This window comes from Dendropsophus ebraccatus, chromosome 10 (genome assembly GCF_027789765.1).
Source record: "Dendropsophus ebraccatus isolate aDenEbr1 chromosome 10, aDenEbr1.pat, whole genome shotgun sequence".
NCBI lineage: Eukaryota > Metazoa > Chordata > Amphibia > Anura > Hylidae > Dendropsophus > Dendropsophus ebraccatus.
In genome coordinates, this window is record NC_091463.1 from 88,244,892 (window position 1) to 88,265,669 (window position 20,778).

At 43.2% G+C, this 20,778-nt stretch overlaps 1 protein-coding gene across 3 annotated transcripts in view; it reads right to left on the minus strand.

The window, feature by feature from the left end:
- Nucleotides 1-721: 721 nt before the first annotated feature.
- The window catches only part of VWA7 (von Willebrand factor A domain containing 7), a 29,117-nt gene continuing 9,060 nt past the window's right edge, over nt 722-20,778 (minus strand). The window contains exons 3-17 of one of the 3 annotated variants that reach the window (XM_069943756.1): nt 19,299-19,580; nt 17,574-17,670; nt 16,837-16,959; nt 16,302-16,497; nt 14,878-15,047; nt 14,672-14,784; nt 14,470-14,586; nt 13,942-14,130; nt 12,688-12,814; nt 12,472-12,600; nt 9,340-9,432; nt 8,413-8,672; nt 8,125-8,255; nt 7,271-7,442; nt 722-1,453 (exon numbers count right to left, since the gene is read on the minus strand). In XM_069943756.1, coding sequence (XP_069799857.1) covers nt 1,421-1,453; nt 7,271-7,442; nt 8,125-8,255; nt 8,413-8,672; nt 9,340-9,432; nt 12,472-12,600; nt 12,688-12,814; nt 13,942-14,130; nt 14,470-14,586; nt 14,672-14,784; nt 14,878-15,047; nt 16,302-16,497; nt 16,837-16,959; nt 17,574-17,670; nt 19,299-19,580 — 2,232 coding nt within the window. In that variant the 3' untranslated portion in view covers nt 722-1,420. Of the gene's footprint in view, nt 1,454-4,714; nt 6,417-7,270; nt 7,443-8,124; nt 8,256-8,412; nt 8,673-9,339; nt 9,433-12,471; nt 12,601-12,687; nt 12,815-13,941; nt 14,131-14,469; nt 14,587-14,671; nt 14,785-14,877; nt 15,048-16,301; nt 16,498-16,836; nt 16,960-17,573; nt 17,671-19,298; nt 19,581-20,778 lie in introns of those variants that run through there. The other 2 variants (XM_069943754.1, XM_069943755.1) reach the window with 2 other exon arrangements.

Here is a 20,778-nt window from a genome sequence, read left to right on the forward strand (position 1 = left end):
CCGTTCTGCGGTTTTACTGAAGATCATCTCGGCTGATCAGTCGATTGATCGATAGATAGATAATTATGACAATAATATTTCACCTCACCATTTCCAGCTTAATACATTCAACGCACCAACCTCAATATACACAATAAAGACTCCAAAGTATCCATCAGATACTTGAAGAAAGTCAGCTTCTGCTTAATAGGAGTCCGGGCTTTAGTGACAGAAAATATTACAATGATGTTTATGTACTTAGCTACAATTAACTTTTCAACATCATTATAATATAGTTAAACAAATACATTATAATATAGTTAAAGGGTTTTCCAGGATTAGAAAAGGCACTTTCCTGCAGGAACAGCGCCACCCCTGTCCTCAGGCTGTGTGTGGTATTACAATTCAGCTACATGAAATGGAGTTGCAAACCCTCACCCAAACTGAGGAGAAGAGTGGTGGTGCTTCTTGAAGTAATTGGAAATGTACTTGTAAGTCTTAATAACTCTTATTTTAGATAGATAGATAGATAGATAGGAGATAGATAGATAGATAGATAGATAGATAGATAGATAGATATTTTTTTAGTAATTTCAGCAGCACAGGAAAAATACGGGTGCCAGGCAAATACTCCAACCACGAGTCCACAGTATATATGTAAAGTAGCCTGACGGCACTCCAGATAAGGTGAAAAAAAAGGGTTCACATTTATTCACAAAGTGCACAGCACAGCATACAAAGTAATTGGGCAACGTTTCTGTGGCCTCTCGACACCATTTTCAAGCCATAATAGTGAACAAACCATATTCATTTATACAGGTGCATAATCAAAATCAAGCAAATTCATTGGTCGTGTAATCAAACAATTCATTGGTTGTGAGATGTGTCAATCACATGTGTAAACTTCTAGTGCTTCATCTATTAGGTAAAGGAATTCAGGTGCATACAAATACATAATCACTGGTGATCTCAGTGTTGCAAAAGTTGTGTGAATATATACAAAGACTGTGTGAATATATACAAAATTTGCATAAGTACAAAGCCCATTCTCTTAAAACGTCTCTCCACTGCAGAGACGCACAGACATGCTTGAAAGTTCATGTATCTCTCCAGGACACAACTGGCCGGTAGAGCAGGAGAAAGCATCATGTTGTCAAGGAGATTAATGACGTCATTAAGGGTCTGTCTCCTTGTACGATCTCTCTGGGAGTCAGACACAGGAATCTCGGATTAGCTGACATAGCAGTCAGCAAAATGAGTGAAGCAGCGTGTTCCACAGGCTCCCAGTCCAGATGAGAATCAGCCTTCCTGGTTGCTCTGTATCACAGCAAGGACCCGACAGGTCGCACAAAAAAAAAACGCATCCTGTGTGAACTGACTCTAATCCACTAATCCCAGCCATAGTAAGTAAATCCTCCTAGCTCAAAAATGTCCGGTTCAGTTATTTGTTCCACACGTGTCCCGTTTCCAGAATCTATGAATAAAAGGTAAAAAAGATATAAAAAGGTAAGTAATTGTGTACAACATCACAGAAAATTGTAAAACATAACAGTCATAACATGGATTTATAGTTCACTGTTACTGAATCACACATCTAGGATAAAGGGTTGCATAGGCAGACATGGTTACCTGTTTAAATGCTTTGCCACTTTATATTCCACATTCATCCCATGTGCACCTCTGGATTCTGTTTTAAAAATCCACTCTAACTCCTTTCTTCTTAAAGTTAACATTCTATCCTCACCTCTAGCGAGGGGGCCTATTCTGTCCACAATCATGAATTTTAAGTCCCATTCAGAGTGTCCTTTGTCCGTGAAATGTTTAGCTACTGGTAGCTCTATTTTCTTTTTCCTAATTGTGTACCGGTGATGGTTAAGTCTTGTTTTTAGGTCCCACGAGGTTTCGCCTACATATATAAGGCCACAGGGGCACCATAATATATACACGACCCAATCGGATACACAGGTGAGGTATTGTGTGATCTTAAATGATTTTTTTGTAATGGGATGGATGAATTCTGCACCTTTCTTCATTAATTTGCAATTTATGCAGTTTAAGCAGGGGAATGAACCCACATTTTTCCTGTCAATATATCTTTGTGTGTCTGTTCGTGTGGTTTTTACAGTGGATTTAACTAACTGGTTTCGTAAATTCCTCCCTCGTCTGTATGACATTAGTGGGGGGGGATTGGAATTCAGAGATATTCCTGTGACTGTCTTTTACCACATACCAGTCAGTTCACACAGGATGCGTTTTTTTTGTGCGACCTGTCGGGTCCTTGCTGTGATACAGAGCAACCAGGAAGGCTGATTCTCATCTGGACTGGGAGCCTGTGGAACACGCTGCTTCACTCATTTTGCTGACTGCTATGTCAGCTAATCCGAGATTCCTGTGTCTGACTCCCAGAGAGATCGTACAAGGAGACAGACCCTTAATGACGTCATTAATCTCCTTGACAACATGATGCTTTCTCCTGCTCTATACCGACAGTTCTGTTCCTAAGGGTACTATTACACGGAACGATAATCGGCCGAATTGGCCCGATTCGGCCGATTATCGCTCCGTGTAATAAATGCAACGATCAGCCGATGACAACGATCATCGGCTGATCGTTGATATAGGTTAGAACCTATTTTCGTCGGGCGCCGACCACGCACCGCTGCGTGTAATAGCGGTGCGTGGCCGGCGACTAACGATATAAATTACCCATCCACGTTCCAGGGCTGCTCCTGCCGTCCGCTTCTCCCTGCGTCCCGCGCGCGCTCTAGCGTCACAGAGGCCTGTCAGCTGATAGGCCGCTCAGCCAATCACAGGCCGGGACCGCCGCGGCCTGTGATTGGCTGAGCGGCCTACCAGCTGACAGGCTGTACTTATGCAAATCTTGTATATATTCACACAGTCTTTGTATATATTCACACAGTCTTTGTATATATTCACACAACTTTTGCAACACTGAGATCACCAGTGATTATGTATTTGTATGCACCTGAATTCCTTTACCTAATAGATGAAGCACTAGAAGTTTACACATGTGATTGACACATCTCACAACCAATGAATTGTTTGATTACACGACCAATGAATTTGCTTGATTTTGATTATGCACCTGTATAAATGAATATGGTTTGTTCACTATTATGGCTTGAAAATGGTGTCGAGAGGCTACAGAAACGTTGCCCAATTACTTTGTATGCTGTGCTGTGCACTTTGTGAATAAATGTGAACCCTTTTTTTTCACCTTATCTGGAGTGCCGTCAGGCTACTTTACATAGATAGATAGAGAGATAGATAGAGAGATAGATAGATAGGAGATAGATAGATAGATAGATGAGCTTTGCTTGGCTATCTTGTGCAGAACAACCAATAAATAGCAGTTCTATCCATGTTTAATCCCAATATTCAAAAGTAACCAAATTTAGATAGGACAAAAAGGGTAATAATTCGCCTTGAGGAGATCATCATAGAGATGTGTGGAGATTTATAGGCCATTCATGGTCCACTAGGAATTCTGGGAAGAAGGCTATGCAAAGCAGCTCTCTCACACGCCTCCCACCATGTCAATGCTTCACTCCAACTAGAAGTCTGATGGTGCATTTACACAGACTGATTTATCTGACAGATCTTTGAAGCCAAAACCAGGAACAGACTATAAATAGAGATCAGGTCATAAAGGAAAGACTGGGATCTATCCTCTTTTCAAATCCATTCCTGGCTTTGGCTTCCAAAATCTGTCAGATAAATCTTTCTGTGTAAACGCACAATTAGGGTCCATTTACACAGAAAGATTATCTGACAGATTATCTGACAAAGATTTGAAGCCAAAGCCAGGGATGGACTATAAACAGAGATCAGGTCATAAAGGAAAGCCTTAGATTTCTCCTCTTTCCAAATCCATTCCTGGCTTTGGCTTCAAATATTTGGCAGATAATCTGTCAGATAATCTTTCTATGTAAATGGACCCTTAGAATGAGCAAAAAGCACCATTATGAACAATAGGGAAGCACCAGGAAGGGGAGACCAGACGGGTTTCTTAATATTTTATTACAAATGGCTTGTGCTGTGAAAAATGTCGAGAAATATCCATATATAACAGAGAAGGTTGCGTCACAATAAATATCACTTGTTCACCTTAAGACCAACCCACTGACTACGACAAACCACGGGACGTCCTGTAATATCTACAGAAGCATTCAATAACTTACAACAGAATAGATAACAGGTTATTACACATTTCTATGCACAAAACTTAAAGTGTCATGGTCGTTATAACTTAAAATCTAAATCAGCAGTAGATGTGATATAAAGCAAGTTTGCATTTTACATTCATTTTTTTTTTTTTTTATCATGCTGTGTAACAAAGCTGTACTTACCAGAAATCCAGATCCAGTCTCCTGAAGGCAGATTTTCTGACTTGTGCTTATTGAAAAAAACCAGACTAAACACAGCAATTCCGGACAGTACAGAGAGTCACGGCTCAATGTGTCCATCAATCACATGACTGCCTTCTCTCTGTGACGGTTCAGATGGCCTGGGATACACAGGACTTCCTGTTTTCTGACTGTTTCCTGATTTTTTTTTTCTCAAACAGTCAGAAAACAGAAAGTGCCGTGTTTTCCATGATAACTAAAAAATAATGAATGTATATTGCAAACTTGCTTTATATCACATCTACTGTTGATTTAGATTTTGAAAGTTATAACGACAGGTACACTTTAAAGCATTACAATCATTTAAAAAAAAAAACAACCTATGATGTCATATATACATGTCGGATCTGGATGTTCACACAAGCAGAGAGAAGCACTCAGCTAAGCACTTCTCTAACGTCTCTCTCGTCACTGCAGGAGATGGATTCAATACTATGTAGAGAGCCCTTCTACCGCAGGAAGGAGAGAAACAGAGAGAAGAGCTTAGCTGAGTGCTTCTCTCCACTAGTTCAAGAGATCGGGGGGGGGGGGGGGGGGGGGCTAAGCACGGGGACGCCGACCAATCAAACGTTTCGGCATGTCTATATGACATATGAACAATTTAAGAGTCCGACAGCACCTATTGTTCCGAGTTGATGCACACAAGCATGTGTACACTTGATAAAGACCCTAGGGGTCAAAATGTCATGTTTGTACCTGGTCACACAATAAATTTGTGAACCCTTTGCTTATGCCAATATGCCATGTCTTTTTATAAATGATAGTAATGCTTTAAGGCCCCCATACATATTACGGTGACCAGGACTGGCCAATTCTGTATTGTGTATGGAGGTCTCTCCACTGAGCGTTCATGTATGTGGAGGGATTGGAAGAGATAGCTGCAGGAGTTTTTTAAGAAATATTATAAAACTAAAGTTCACTGTACAAACCAAAGTACAGAACATCTCACCCAAAATATCACAACATCCAAACTATTAAAAAAATCTACTTTCCACACTGTCCAAGCATGTGCAGATTCTAAGCATCTTACGTCTTCTAACTACTCCGTCCATGTTTTATGTATCTTGTATCTGCTCAGCAGATCAGACCAAAGTAACATGGCAGAACATCTAACTGTGCAAAACAGGAAGAGCTATTGTCAGTTCCTATCAAATCATTGAGACCTCCTAAAGAAACACAACCTGCAAACCTAATACACTGTGTTTTGTCTGGTGCAAGTTCCTAGGGGGCGGGGCATGCCACAGGAATTTCTCTTTGATGTTCTTTGAATCTCAGTGTAATGCTCCGCCCCCGCAGACCCTGCACTACATATATAACACATTGTATCAGTATTGTCTGGAGTGTTCATTCAAGCAGATAATAAAAAAAGAGTCATCATCAGTCCTTAGGTTGTCCTCTTCTGTAAAGTTTTTTTTTTTTCTCCACCATGTAAAACATATAAATCAGTGCTGAGAGAATGGTGCCCAGGGGAATATATTCACCATAATGTCTGTGCTTCTTACTTTTGTGCCTTTTATACCCGATGTCAATGATTTTTTGGCCCCCATGGTCCCCCAGCCAATAACATTACTCTTTCTCACAGTCCTTCGGGCTGCTGTATTCTGCATCAGTCCTACTTCTCCTTTTCTTCTGGATGTAACATATCGCTAAGCCTACTACAAGTATCAGCAGAAGTGGGATTATGAGTAGATAGTGGACTTTAGGTTCCGTCTGGCTGATTGGGGCATAGAGAGAGCAGTACCACGTTGCGTCCTTGTGATTGGTGAATAATAGTTCGGCCTGGAGGTCGCAGCAGCTGGATGTGTATACAATGCCATCATTTCCTGCATCGGAGTAAGGAGATGTCGTACCGGAACCATTTACAACGTGGGTGGATTTAATCCCGTTGATGTCTGTGACCAGGACACTGGCTCTCCATCGGCGATCCTTGCAGTCAGCAACGGCCAACGACTCTGGACAGGACTGGAGATATGACGGCTGAGGACAAACAGGAGGAGGCGCTGTGGAAGTCTGCAAATTGGAAAGATAACTCGAATTGGAAAGATAACTCGGGAATAAGTTTAGACTATCGGACTGAGCTGAGCTGAGATGTAGTAAGTGCCGTGTGTGCTGGTTGCAGGTGTTGTGAGCAGCTTGTGGGCTCTTTTGTTTTGGCGTAACTTGTTACAGTGGCCAGGAGCGTTAGTACCAAACCCCCGGACACACGAGCACCGGACCTTGGTAGAATTGGTGAGAGGTGTAGGTGCAAGGTGCGGCACAAGTAATGACAGTATCCTGACTTAAATAGTGCTTTAACTTTACTTAAAAAAACCTATGTCTCTGGGTGGAGCTCCCACTGAAGTTATCCCCAAGTGGATGAGCATGTGTCAGTAAGATACCTCGGCTCTTATCAACTTTGCCTTACTGGGGATCAGTCCCTCTGCCTTTCCTTAGTGGGTGACTGTCCTGACTGAAGAAATTAACGGCACAGACAAGGACAAGGGTTGTTCCTAGAGTCCGCTTACCCCCCTCTAGGGTTCAGGACTGCATACTGGCTGTTAGTTTTCACTGAATTGACCTAACTCCTTTCCTTAACTGCACTCTCCTAAACAGGAAAACTCTGCTCTTATATAGGGTAGTGTGACAGGAAGTGAAGGTCAGAGATTGTACAGAGTGTCTGCACATGTAGTTAGACAATATATAAACATAGCTTAACCTTGTGGGAGTGCAGCTGTGCATTGGGGAGAAGTGAGACACCTAGTGGCTAGAGAGAAAAATCACAACTGCCAGCACTTGGCGTGACACCTAAGAGAGTTACATTCTAACAGGTGGTTAAAACTTGTCCTGTGTCCCTACAATTCCCCCCTAATACAGATATCACCTACCTCATTTTCCCAGATGACTATTAATGAGAGATGGGCGAAGCATGGAGGATGGACGTTGCTGCCGCACACAGAAGCCTTCACCATCACTGTCACTATGGTGTGTTGCTCAGTGTTGTTAGGAACTCTGATCTCCGTGTTCCATAGTCCGGTCTTTCCATCTGTATCCTGTATCCTGTCAAGAGAAGTTTAGAGGTGTTGACATTGTGTAGTGATGAGATCAGATCCCAATCAGATGAGATCAGATCCCCGGTTGCGAGTCTCAAAACACGGGATTGCCACGGGGTGCCTCCATGATGGGGAGAGCTCCACACCACCCTGATAGATTGCCCCTTAAGTCCCACTCGGTTGCGAGTATTGGAACATAAATAGGGAAACAACAGGGTGCCCCTTTTTGTCAATGTCTAACTCAAGGTGCGAGTATTGCGATCATGACAAGGGCTTGCCAAGGCAGGCATCCATCCACAGACAGCTGTTTCGGGGCATTTGCCCCTCGTCAGTGTGGAGCAGGATTCTGGCTAGTTGGGGCAATTACAAATCAACCAACAAAACACGTAAGGTCAAAGAATGACACAGAGGAGGAACCTTCAAAGAAATCACATACAGAGGAGAACTTGCTTAAAGGGGAAAAATTTGTTGATGACCTTCCCCAAAATTGAATGTGTGTAAACATAACCTGTGTTAGCACCACCACAGGGCAATTGAAGCATTACATGGTGACCATACACATGAGTAGGCTGTCTCTGTAAGACAGGAAAAATCAGGTCCTCCAGACTTAGAGACACTCTCTGGAACCACTCTCTTCGGATAAGGATCCAGAACATGACACCCTCCCCCTCTCAGCTCAATCTACTTACCAGAATGTAGCTGAGTCCATGGTGACATCATTACTCATTGTAATGGAATAGCAGTAAGGTTTTCCAAAAGTTGTGATCTTCACCGATATTGGGTGGAAGATTCCCGGAGTGACAAGTGAATTACTAGACATCTGAAAGACAACATGATACCTCCATAATTCTATGAAATTACTGTGCGTAAAGTGAATCTATCATGTATCTACTATATAGCGTGCTATCTCATAACCTCCACTGTGCCTGGTTTTATGTGTGCCATGTACACGGGCGTTGTCGGCACTCAGAGCTTACCTCCATAATGCATTCAGCTGCACTTAGATGCTGCGGTGCCTCCCGTTTCAGCTCCAGTCCTCTCCCATCCTGACCTCTCACGCCAACACTAAACTCCCCCAAGGGGATCTCATTGATCTTTGCTGTGAACAGTCCCGCCTGGTTAGCCATCTCTAGTTCAGCTGTCTGCATCTTCCCTGTGCTTGTGGTCAAGCTGACATGGCTTAGGTTGGCAGATTCTGGAAGGCCAATGGCATCGACTACTAGGATTGCTGGGACACCTGAGGATGGCAAACAGAAGAGAAAAACGTGACTAATACTATCGTAGACATGTAGGCTTTATGCTAAATATTCTCTTCCAGTGACAGCTATCTCTTCCAACTTCCCATAAACAGGAACGTTCGGCATGTCTAAATATTCATGTTTTCTCTATTGGGAGGGATAAGCTGCACATAGACAGCTCTGCCAGCGGCTTATCTCTCCCAGAACAATACATGCCCTATGACATCATGTATGTACCATCATGTATGTATATATGTAATGCACACCTTGAGGAAACCCAACTAGTTGTGGTATCTTTAGGCCCTTACAAGTAGAAATCCGGTTTAGGCCATGCTTGCCAATTCTACCGAAGTGTCTAAGAAACTCCCTTGAATAGTAGAGATCTCTTACATTTGTGGAAATGTTAGGTAATGTCCCAGTGAGCAGGTTTCTTTAGTGACTGAAGTGACCAACTAAACCTTTCCGCACAGAAGTGGTAAATTTCCAGAGCTCCGCACATACTCACCTCTCCCTGATGTTCTCTGCAGCAGCACTTGTCAGCAGAGGGAACTGCAGGAACAGGGGCAGGTGAGTATCTAAACACTTTTGTGGGCGGTCTGTTAATGTGGGACTATAAGTAGGGGTTAGACTGAGATTTCTAGCATCTATATAAAACCTATTACCTACCTGCCACTGGCTGGTTGTTGAGTTGGTAAAGTCCAGGATGAGACCCATTTACAGGAGTCCCAAAATAATAGAGAAAATCAACAGAGCTCCGACCTGATGAAAAGAGAAATTTAAAATATAGTGAAGGCAAGAAAAATCCAAGTTGGAGGTTGGCATTCACTAGTCAATGAATGAAAGTCGTCAGAACGTGTCTTTCATATTCTTGACTTTTATCTAGAGCAGAGCAAAGAATTACCCTATTCCCCTATAGAGTCCCTCAATATTCAGAGCCTTACTAATCCATATTCATCTAATCCCAGTGTCATCAACAAATAAGCAAAATAAAAGTTTAGCACATTTTAAATATTTTTCTCTTATATAATCTGATCCGCTGATCATTAAAATCACCATGAAATTTTCCTAACGCGTACTGTTTTTCTGAAATCTTCTGTTTGAGTGTTTTTTTTCCATATTTCAGGCTGTCCAGGTATTCTTCACAATATATGTGCTGTTATGTAATTTATAGGGAAGCAAAGGCACAGAGTTCCTTACATTTCATTGAAGTTGAAAAACTTCAGTGTAATAGTTACAGACTAGGCAACTAGACATGTCTGGACGCTGCTGAAATATGAGGTGGCAATATCTGCTTGCAAAAATTCTGCAAGAAATTTGAAATCTAAGCAGCTATAAACTAATTTAGTACCATCTGATATAGCTAAAATGTCTCAGCAGTGTCTGAACAATTTCTTTTTGTTACATTTGTGGACAGTACATGCTAAAGCCTCAAAGACTCACCATGACAGCTGTCAACATTTCTGTCTTTTGAAACCTCCAAGATGACTTAACAAAGTTTCTTGAACAGGATGATAACTGGGACCTGAGAACATTGCTTGGAAATCATTCCAGGATGTTTGTGAGAATTTCCTCGACAACTATCGAGCACCAAACTACATTGAATTGGTTAACAACCAACTTGAAGCTAACAAAGTGATGATGTGCAACATGTCATTGAAAATCCATTTTTTTTTATTATGTGTCTAATGAGACAGCATTCATGTAGCAAACAGTACTGTATTATGAATTTTTTTTTGTACATCCCTATATATGGGAAGTATTGCCTAACCCTAAAACTTAAAAAAAAAAAAAAAAAAAGCCATCCCTGTTTTCTTCTATCTCTGAAGGCTATAAAAGTGTATTGAGGTATCGTACAAGCCAGTAGTTAAGCTAGGTGCAAAGGCAGTGTCTCTACTGCCAACAAACTAGGTTCCTGGGGTACTCCCAATGGCTAATCTGAAGTAATCCCTGATTGTGTGTCATTCAGTGCTCACAGGATAGCTCAGGTGGATGTTCCTTCCCATGGATAAAGGACTCTTCTATCGGCCCCAGCCGAGTACCTCATGTCTGAACAGGTCCCCGCTCTGTAGCCTGCAGACCTCCCAGAACTACAACTACAAGTCAAGGCTATTCTAAGTTATTCTCATCATGGTCTAATCTATCTCAAGTGTTCATAGTATACAGAGACTGTGTCAAGTGTTATCTATTTTTCTACCAGTGGCCACCCTGTGCCTGAACTTAGCAACTCTTATCTTCTCTTGTATCCCAGCAAAGCCAGCTGTATTATTCAAGTCAAATTACAAGCGTCTATTGCATTGGTGAGTTTCCTAAACTGTAAAAGAGCTGTTTTTTGCCCTGACGTGAACTTCTGCAAACTATATATTTGGTGTCCCACCACAGGTGTTTTTGTCTCTCCTTTGCACTTCTCAAAAATCTTCCTCTTTTCAGGTTGTGTTGATGAGGGGGACTTTACAGTTTCACCACTAGATGTCAGTGTTTCATATTCCTATGTATTGCACAGCTAAGGAAGGTCATGGGTTAATGTTTCAAGTTTACCATGTGTTACTAGTGACCAATAGAAGATGCTCTCTACTTCTAACCTATCTCTTTTCTCCTGCACACACTAATCCCCACCACTACAGGGAAGTTCACTTACGCCCCTATAAGAGGAGTTACTTGGTTGAGGAAGTGCCGCCTCAGTTCTTACCAGATTCTTAGAGAGGAAAGAAGCAAAACCTTCTGTTCCTGCTGTAGTAAAGCCATGGTCTGGCTTATGCCAGGACCCCTGACAGGGACAATGTTCAGTCTAGTCTAGACACTCATGTATGTAGTTGAAGCTAGAGACAACCATTTCTTTCTCTACTACCACTACGTTCTGTATGCAGTTCTAAGCACTTTAAAGGGAGAAGTGTCCAGGAAAACCCTAACCCACACCAAGAACACGTCTAAAACGCAGGACAGTATCCTAAATACAAGAGGAACTAGCCTGGATAGGACAAAGTTACAGTAAAGAAGGTCTACGTATCCTATCTTGCAGTGCAGGTAACTGGGACACCCCGCACACTTAGCTAAGCCCAGATAACCACGGCTGGGGCTTGTAATACCCTGACAGAACCGGTCACTCAACACTGTAGGACACAAGGTGGTCAGACACAGTCTAAACACAACTACAAGTAAACTTCCCACTATAAAGTATTTCTTCAAGTTACGGCAGAGTACATTGCTACACTGGGTTGGGGCTCCCAAACAAACTGCTCTCCTCTACTCAACTCTTCAAGCACGGCTACAGCTACCTCTCTTCTACTCTACTTCTCTAAGCACCTCCTCAAGCACAAAAAGTTCCAGCACTAAAGTCTGTGTTAAAAATGTTTCTTTTTTATGAAAGTGTATTGTACTGCTGAAAGACTTTACAGTAAAGCTGTTCTATTTTTACAACACTGGGACTACTTTGTACACAGCAGCACCCATACACACAGCACCGTACACCTTGAGTTATTTTTTTCCGTTTCTGTGGGTGGCGGTACCGATAGTTCGGGAGGGTCAGTTGCGACTCAGGTCTACCGTGACAAGAGCCCAAGGGACCTACACAAACCCAGCAGGTCACCAACCATCTTGGGGATACAAACCGGTCATCTACAAAGCAGGTACCAACATCACACCTGTGTGCTGGACAAGCACTGGCATCACAACAACCACCATCACTAGCTGTACACCACAGAATTGGCGTCACAGTTAGCTCAACCACTGGCCGAGTACCACACATTCCCTGCACAGCCGCATTTTAGCAAATATGGTTTTTGACATGAACGTGTTTCTCACCTTGGACGTGAATACTGTAGGGTTCGACGGTTTTTATAGAAATCGTCCAGTTGCCCACCTGCAGAGGATCTGACAGGATCACTCGAGTAAATTTTCCATAAGACTGGCGGCGGCCATTTTGTTTCTGGCCTAGTTCAAGTAAGAGAGGAATGTCAACCTGGTAGCGCTGTATGGCCTTCATAGATCACATTGTAGATCGCTGAAAAGCTCTGTTACCTGTTGGATCATATATGCGGATATCCCTGATGTCACCATTTATGTACAATGTGACATTGTGCAAGAACTCATCCACCGTAAAAACATGACGAGGGCCTTCTGACGTCTGCACATGGAGGAGCGTGACCTACAATAATAAACATTTACCATTATACACATACATCAAAGGGTCAATTGGGTTGCCGTGGATACGTCCCATGTTTAGTAAGTTCCGTCAGGGGCCCCTCCCTTTCAAGGAGGGACATGAGTTGTACCCCCACTGAGATCCCGATGGAGTGGTCCATTTTTTAAATCTCCACTTGGTTCCCGCCAGCTGAGTAAGTTTAATGACAAGCAAATGAGGCCGTTCTATGCACTAGAGGCGGGTTCAATTCCACAGTATACCGATACCCCTCCCCTCACTGAGGCAGCCACACTTGATTCTGGAGGGGATATCGGTGTACTGGGGGGTAGGGCGGGCAGCAGGGCAGATTCTAGTTTTGGCTGTCCAGGCATGATGGAAGTTGTAGTTTTGCAACAACTGGGGATGCCAAGGTTCTCTACCCCTGATATAGGTTTATAGATATATAGGAGGAGATTTATCAAACATGATGTAAAGTGAAACTGGCTCAGTTGCCCCTAGCAACCAATCAGATTCCACTTTTCATTCCTCACAGACTCTTTTGGAAATGAAAGGTGGAATCTGATTGGTTGCTAGGGGCAACCGAGCCAGTTTCACTTTACATCATGTTTGATAAATCCCATAGTCTATATATATATAACATAATAATACAGTATAGTATAAAAATATGTATACTATAGCTATATGTAGCAGCCAGATAAGTTTTTAGAGCAGAGTGGTGGTCGGTAACCTAGACAACCAACCAGCCAACAATGTGAGCAGCATATCATGAGAAGGAGACGAGTTTGTTAAATAAATGTTTTTGCAAAACTCTTTTGTTTGACAAACCCTACAAGCTTATCTATGGTAGAGATGGGGATACCCCTTTAAGATATCAGCACAGAAAGAATGCTGTCTAAAAGTGGGCCTATTTTAATACTAAAGCGCACATTAAAGGGGTCATAGTTATCCATCATTTAAAAAAAATCATAGCCACATCTGTTTTTAGGTTGTTTGTGGTAGTACAACTCATGTCAGTGGAACTGAGCTGCAATATCACACACAGCCTGAGGACAAGAGTGGCGCTGTTTCTGGGAGAAAGCAGCTATGTTTTTTGCAACAACAACAAAACAACTTCGAAACACCTAACTCACCACATCGAAATAGGAGGAGTCTAGTATAACTTTTGCAACTTCTGAAATGTCTTGGTTACTGGTAAAGATGATCTGACCTCCGGAAACAGAGGCCAAGTCTGCGTAAAGGTCAAATCTGTTGGGACGTAGTAATTCCCGCCGACTCCTAGCTTTTGTGCGGGAAGGATCCTCTGTTATTAGGAAGGACACCTAAAGAAGGTAAAAAATGTATTGTTATGTACAGCGCCACATCTGTCCAAAGGTTGTGTGTAGTATTACAGCTCAGTACCAGTTATTAGTAGGTGACCTTCAATGACAGACCCCTGTCCTCAGGTTGTTTATTGTATTACAACTTTGCTCCATTCACTTTAATGGAACTGAGCCGCAATACCACATACAAACTGAGAAGAAGAGTGGCGCTGTTTCTGGAACAAATTGGACGTGTTATCTCAGAAAACCTTTCTAACTCAAAACTCCCAAATCAGATATGTGAATATGGGTTTTCTAAACTGGACAACCCCTTTAAAGTCTCATGCATCAATCGCTCACCTTCATCTTCCTCTCCTGGATTAAAGCCTCAATGTTACTTTGGAGATGCTTGTCCTTTGCCGAAGCGTCAGTGAAAACAAAGATTTCAGAATACGGAGGAGTGCTGATCAGAGCTAGCTGGAAAAATGGGAAGGACGGCGATGAAGAACGGCCAAAGGTAACAAGAAGATATAGGGCTGGGGTAAAGGTTCTACACACTGACCTGCAAAGCCGATAAACACATCTCTGGCTCATCTCCACCGCCGAGGGCATGAAGACTGTCGAGGACTCGTAAAAATTCATCAGGGTCACTTGTCTTATACACAGGGCCGAAGCCTAAAGATAAAAATGGCCACGGTTAAAGGGTTAACTCTACCACAGCCAAGCGGGTACACGAATGGAAGGACAGAGCAGTTAGGATGGACATACTTGGGTCATTGAATGGCACCAAGATATAGTAGTCAGGTTCCAATAGAGTCTTGCGTTGTCGCTGGATGATGCTACGTGACTGTAGACGAGCCGATGTGATCTCTTCTCCCATACTGCCTGTGGTGTCCAGGACAAAGCTCAGAGCCGGGAAGGCCGACACTCCCAGGAGTCTTAAATGAAAAGCATATACAGTGTATACATATATATATATGTGTCTGTGTACTATGGAACACCCCCAAAGCAACCAATTCTTACTAAATGGCGCCACAAACAAGAAGAAGAAGACCAATGCCAAAATGAGCAGCTCTGCAGCAACACGTACATATCAGCTGGTTCATACATACGAACCTGCTGATAGTTTCCCTTTAAGACTCTTAAAGGGGTTAACCAGATAACAATTACAATACTCTAAATGATCCCCCTTCCCAGTGCCACCCTATGTCCAATATACATGCATATATCTTGCACACTATCCCTGTTTTTTTTCTCATACTTACCCACTTAGCAGATTAGCTGTCTATTGATTTGGTAACCCGACCCCCAGGACATTATCTGCATCATCTCCATGCACCTGTGCTGCTTCCATAGACTTACATGTGTTCCTGAGCCTAGGTTTCTGTAATATGAAAAGTTACAGTTCTATCTCTGCTTGCTGTCAATGAATGCAGGCATATGTACCTGTCTTTGTGTCACAGCTCTGTATATTGCAAGTGTCATAGATGTTCTCAGAGTCTGGATGGAACTAGAAGGTTTTCATTCACAGTCAGCAAGCAGAGAACCTACACTACACTCCCAGTAAACAGATGCCTGTTATGCAGCACATAGTTACACCGTGCGCCCGTCAGCTCTGTACAGATCCTCGCATATGCAGGACATATGACCAACCCATCAGAAGTAAACTCTATTGACAAGGGGTTGGCTCCAGTTGTCTTCTGCTGAACCTTCAGGACAGGGGCGTAGCTAGGATTCACGTGGCCCATAGCAAAAGATTTTAAGGCCCCCTCCCCTAAGCACAACATATAGCACTGCACTCTGCACATTTTACTTTCCTACTTGATTGCCAGCAGAGGTCAGGGTTTATCAGAGCAGTAAAGCAGAGATCTCTGTCTTCTGCTTGTTAACCCTTTTTTTGTTTGTTGCAGCATGTAAGTAAGCATTGGGTCACTTATACACTGCAGTACATAAGGGGTTAAGCAGAAGGACACACGCTCTTACCTTCTCCCCCGGGCCCCCCTCTTGCATGGGCCCCATAGCAACCACCTACCCTGCCTCTATGGTAGCTACGCCACTGCTTCAGGACCATTATTGAATCCCATTGAAAGCCCATTGGAGGACCCTCTGACTCTCTGACAGGCCAGTCCATCACCCTCTTTATGTTTATACATCATAGGACCTAAGCGGCAGATAGTTCCCTTCCCTCTCACCTCATCATGTCTCTATCGGCCACCTCCGCCCGCAGCTCATTTAGAAATTTTATAGACGCCTTTAGAGCCAATCCAGCTGCTTTTTCATGGAGAAAATGATGGGGAGAAAATATAGCGGTGGCCGTGTCCTTGTTGATCCCTCCTCTGGCGCTGCGTTGTCGGCTGTCATCAAATGGACCTCCATGACTGCACTTTCCTAATGGACAGAAGACAAAGGCCAGGCGAACGACAAAGTCACAAAAATTGTATCCTCTATATAAGATGGAGGCTATGCGCTGAATTTTTGTGACCTTTGCTATTGGATGGAAAGAACATGGTGGATTCTCCTCAGCTTGGACTATACTGTGGGCCATGGTAGGGGGAGGAGGAAGGAAGAACTACCAGATCCTTTTGTTCTGGATGACCAAAGCCATCGCCATAATGTGTAGCCCATTATCTCAGCTTCAGGGCCCCTCCCTTCTATGTGTACAGAAAGTTCTGTCCCTGAGAGGGGAGAATATGGGACGTGTAAGTCGCATGTTATTACGCTACATACCTTGAGGTTTCACGGGTGACACTCCGTAGTATCCAGACGTCAGGAGATGTCTGTTTTTGATGGTTGCTGCGATGTTATTCTGACAAGAGACATCAGTGCAATCTGTACAGGTCTGAACAGAGACTGAGAGACGGAGAGAAGAGACAAACAGAGGGAAGAGTCACGGGGGAAGTGTGCAGGTTAGTGGGAGAGAAGATGTGGAGACATATCAGGACATAGCTTATTCTTAGGAGATCGCAGAGGTCAGTTCCCTGGTGTAGACTGTGATAGGGTTAAAGGGGTACTCCGGCGAAAATTGGAAAATTAATTCTATTTCAAAATCTCCTGTCTTCTAGTACTTATCAGCTGCTGTATGTCCTGCAGGAAGTGGTGTATTCTTTCCAGTCTCTCTGCTGCCACCTCTGTCCATGTCAGGAACTGTCCATAGTAGTAGGTAAACCCTATAGAATACCTCTCCTGCTCTCCAGACTGGAAATAATACACTACTTCCTGTAGGACATACAGCAGCTAATAAGTACTGGAAGACTGAAGATTTTTAAATAAAGACAGTGCAGGTTATCCTCTAGTAGAGAGCCACAGAACAGGCTGTCCAATCCAGATAGGAATAAACGTTAAAGAAAGCAGAGGAGGAGTAGATGGGCATGCTCTATGCAATAATATAGGACAGGGACTACAATTCACAGTTGAGGCGAGTCAATAAGAGACAAGATGGCAGAGCTCATGACAATCCTACATACCTTCTGCTATGGACTCAATGTCTTTCCCCGGGGTGGCGAGATCAGGATGGACGTCTTTGTTCCCCAGCTCTACCCAGTTAGTATGGCTGTAAAAATCCTGAGGGCACATACACATACACATGATCAGAGTTTAGGCCACAGGCAGATGGCACATAGCTAAATACAGTCCATTCCACTTCTACATCTCCATACCAAACTTTCTGGTTACACCTTGTGCAACTGTACAAAATATCCCCAGCCTGTTCATGTGGGAGAGTATTGTGGGCATGCTCTGTGAACTCTGGGAACAAAGCCAAAATGCTCTATACTAACCCTACTGGCCTATAGAGGTGGCGCTGCACCAAGAATATAGAATTTTAAAGGGATCTATGTAAAGCAGGGGTCCTCAACTGGCGGACCACAGAGGCCACCTGTCCGGACCCCTGCTGCAGCTCAGTATACAGTACCTAAGCGTAACGAGCGCTCATAGTTACCGTGCGGCAGCACTGACAGAGAGGGAGCCATTGGCTTTCTCCCTGTCAGTCACTCTTGTGGCCGCAGTGGTCACAAGAGGCCGCTCTCTGCCTCTGGTTTCGGCACTCGAGTGACGTCACTGCGCTAGCGCCAGGACAAGGGGAGAGCGGCCTCTAGTGACTGCAGCAGTGCGACCACAAGAGTGAAGAGAAGAGCAAACACCCGGACCTAGGTGAGTATAAGTGCTTGTTTTTTTATGTTATATGGGAGGGGGAGAGCGCACAGGGGGGCTATATGGGAGGGGGAACGCACGGGGGATATATACTACTGGGGGGAGCGCTCAGGGGGGCTATACTACTGGGGGGGAGCTCACAAGGGAGCTATATACTACTGGGGGGGGTAAACAGGGGGGCTATATACTACTGGGGGGAGCGCACAGGGGGGCTATATACAACTGGGGGGAGTGCAGGAGTGCACAGGGGGGCTATATACTACTGGGGGGCTATATACTACTTGGGGGAGTGCACAGGGAGGCTGTATACTACTGGGGGAGCTCACAGGGGGGCTATATATTACTGGGGGGCTATATACTACTGGGGGAGCACACAGGGGGGCTATATACTACTAAAGGAGCGCACAGGGGGACTATATACTACTGGGGGAGCACACAGGGGCACTATATAGTACTGGAGGAGCGCACAGGGGGACTATATACTACTGGGGGAGCACACAGGGGCACTATATACTACTGGAGGAGCGCACAGGGGTCTATATACTACTGAAAGAGCACACAGGTGGATTATATAAGGGCTGGTGATAGAGAAAAAAATGCCAGCTTTCCCACTAATAAGCAGCAATTCTGTATGTAAATAGTTCAACAACGTTTGTGAAAAGTAACAAAACAATTTTACTACTGATGTTTAGCTCGGACCTTCACCTGACAATAGACCCCGGTAAGTGGACCTTCACTAAAAGTTGTTGAGTACCCCTGATGTAAAGGAAGCATACTACAACTACAGGACCACACTCCTGGTATAGAAAGTGCCCCTAGGAGTATGACCCTCTAGCTATAGTATGTGGCTCTTACATTTTAGGTGTTTGCAGTAGAGTTTGCAGTTTAGTAGAAAGAGTCTTCCAGCAGGGGGACTCATTTTATTATATGCAAATGCCAAAGTAGACAATCCCTTTAAGGTTTACATAGAGCTAGGCTCAGTATATCGCCCCCCCCTGGACATTGATCATAACTATTATCTCTTAAAGGGCCGGCCTCACCTGCAGTGAATGTAAGATCTGGCCCAGGATCTCTCGGGCTCCTTCGTACTCCTTGGCCCTCATGTTCCACAGCAGGTCCTCGCGGGCTCGTAGCAGGAGGCTGTTTCCTTGTCTCACCCTCTCAGAGTCAAAGTGCCTGATAGGGTCATTGCGCGTTCCATTAAGAAAGTCCATATTGGCGTTGGCTCCAACAATTTGCCTCATGGCGGCTCGAAATGGACGCAGTGACACTTCATTTCCATAATACGCTCCCAATATGGCATCCGCGGTCAGAGTCTTGCCCTATTCCACATAGAATAGAGAGAAAAACTGTATGAATTTAATCTATGCACACCATATGGAAGTATTATTCAGACATTATATGGCGGGACTTGTATATGCGGTCACTTTATGATGATATTACTTGTAGACTATACAGTCTTATTATTTAGTTTGTTTATAACAGAATTATTAACGGTTGGTTTAGCTAAATTATTTCAGCACTATATGGCAGTATATGCAGTCGGTTTGGCTGTATCATTTTAGCACTATATGGCAGTATGTGCAGTTCCTAAAATATTAGTATAGTAGATTATTTAGGCAATGTATTGTAGTATTATTTGGTAGATGAATGGCAGAATTATTTTGGCCCCGTTTTGCAGTAACATTTATGCACTGTATGACAGCACTATTAAGATGCTTTATGGCAGTATTATTTAGGCATCGTATGGAAGCAGTATTTAGTTTCTGCATGACTTTATTATCTGAGCATTAGATTACAGCATTACTTAGTTGCTGTATACGGTATTATTTAGGCACTGTATGACAGCATAGCTTAGTTGCTGTATGGCAGTCTTATTTAGGCATTGTATGGAAGCATTATTTAGTTGCTGTATGGCAGTATGATTTAGGTATTGTATGGAAGCATCACCGAAGTTGCTGTATGGCATTATCATTTAGTTATTGTATGGAAGCATTACTTAGTTTTATATATGGCAGTATTATTTAGGAATTGTATGGAAGCATTACTTAGTTGCTCTATGGCGGTATTATTTAGGCATTCTATGACAGTGTTATTTAGTTGCTGTACAGCAGTATTATTTAGGAATTATATAGAAGATAGTTGCTGTATGGTAGAGTTATTCAGGCACTGTATGACAGCATTTCTTTGTGTAGGGCACTATTATTTTGGATTACTATGGAAGCATTAGATAGTTGCTATATGGCGGTATGATTTAGGCATTCTATGATAGCGTTACTTAGTTGCTGTATGGTAGTGTTAGTCAGGCACTGTATGACAGCATTACTTCCTGTAGGGCACTATTATTTAGGAATTATATAGAGGCATTATTTAGTTGCTGCATGGCGGTATCATTTAGCCATTTTATGGCAGCATTACTTAGTTGTTATACAGCAGTATTTTTTAGGAATTGTATGAAAGAATTTGGGTACTGTGTGGAAGCATTGCTTAGTTGCTGTATGGCAGTATTATTTAGGAATT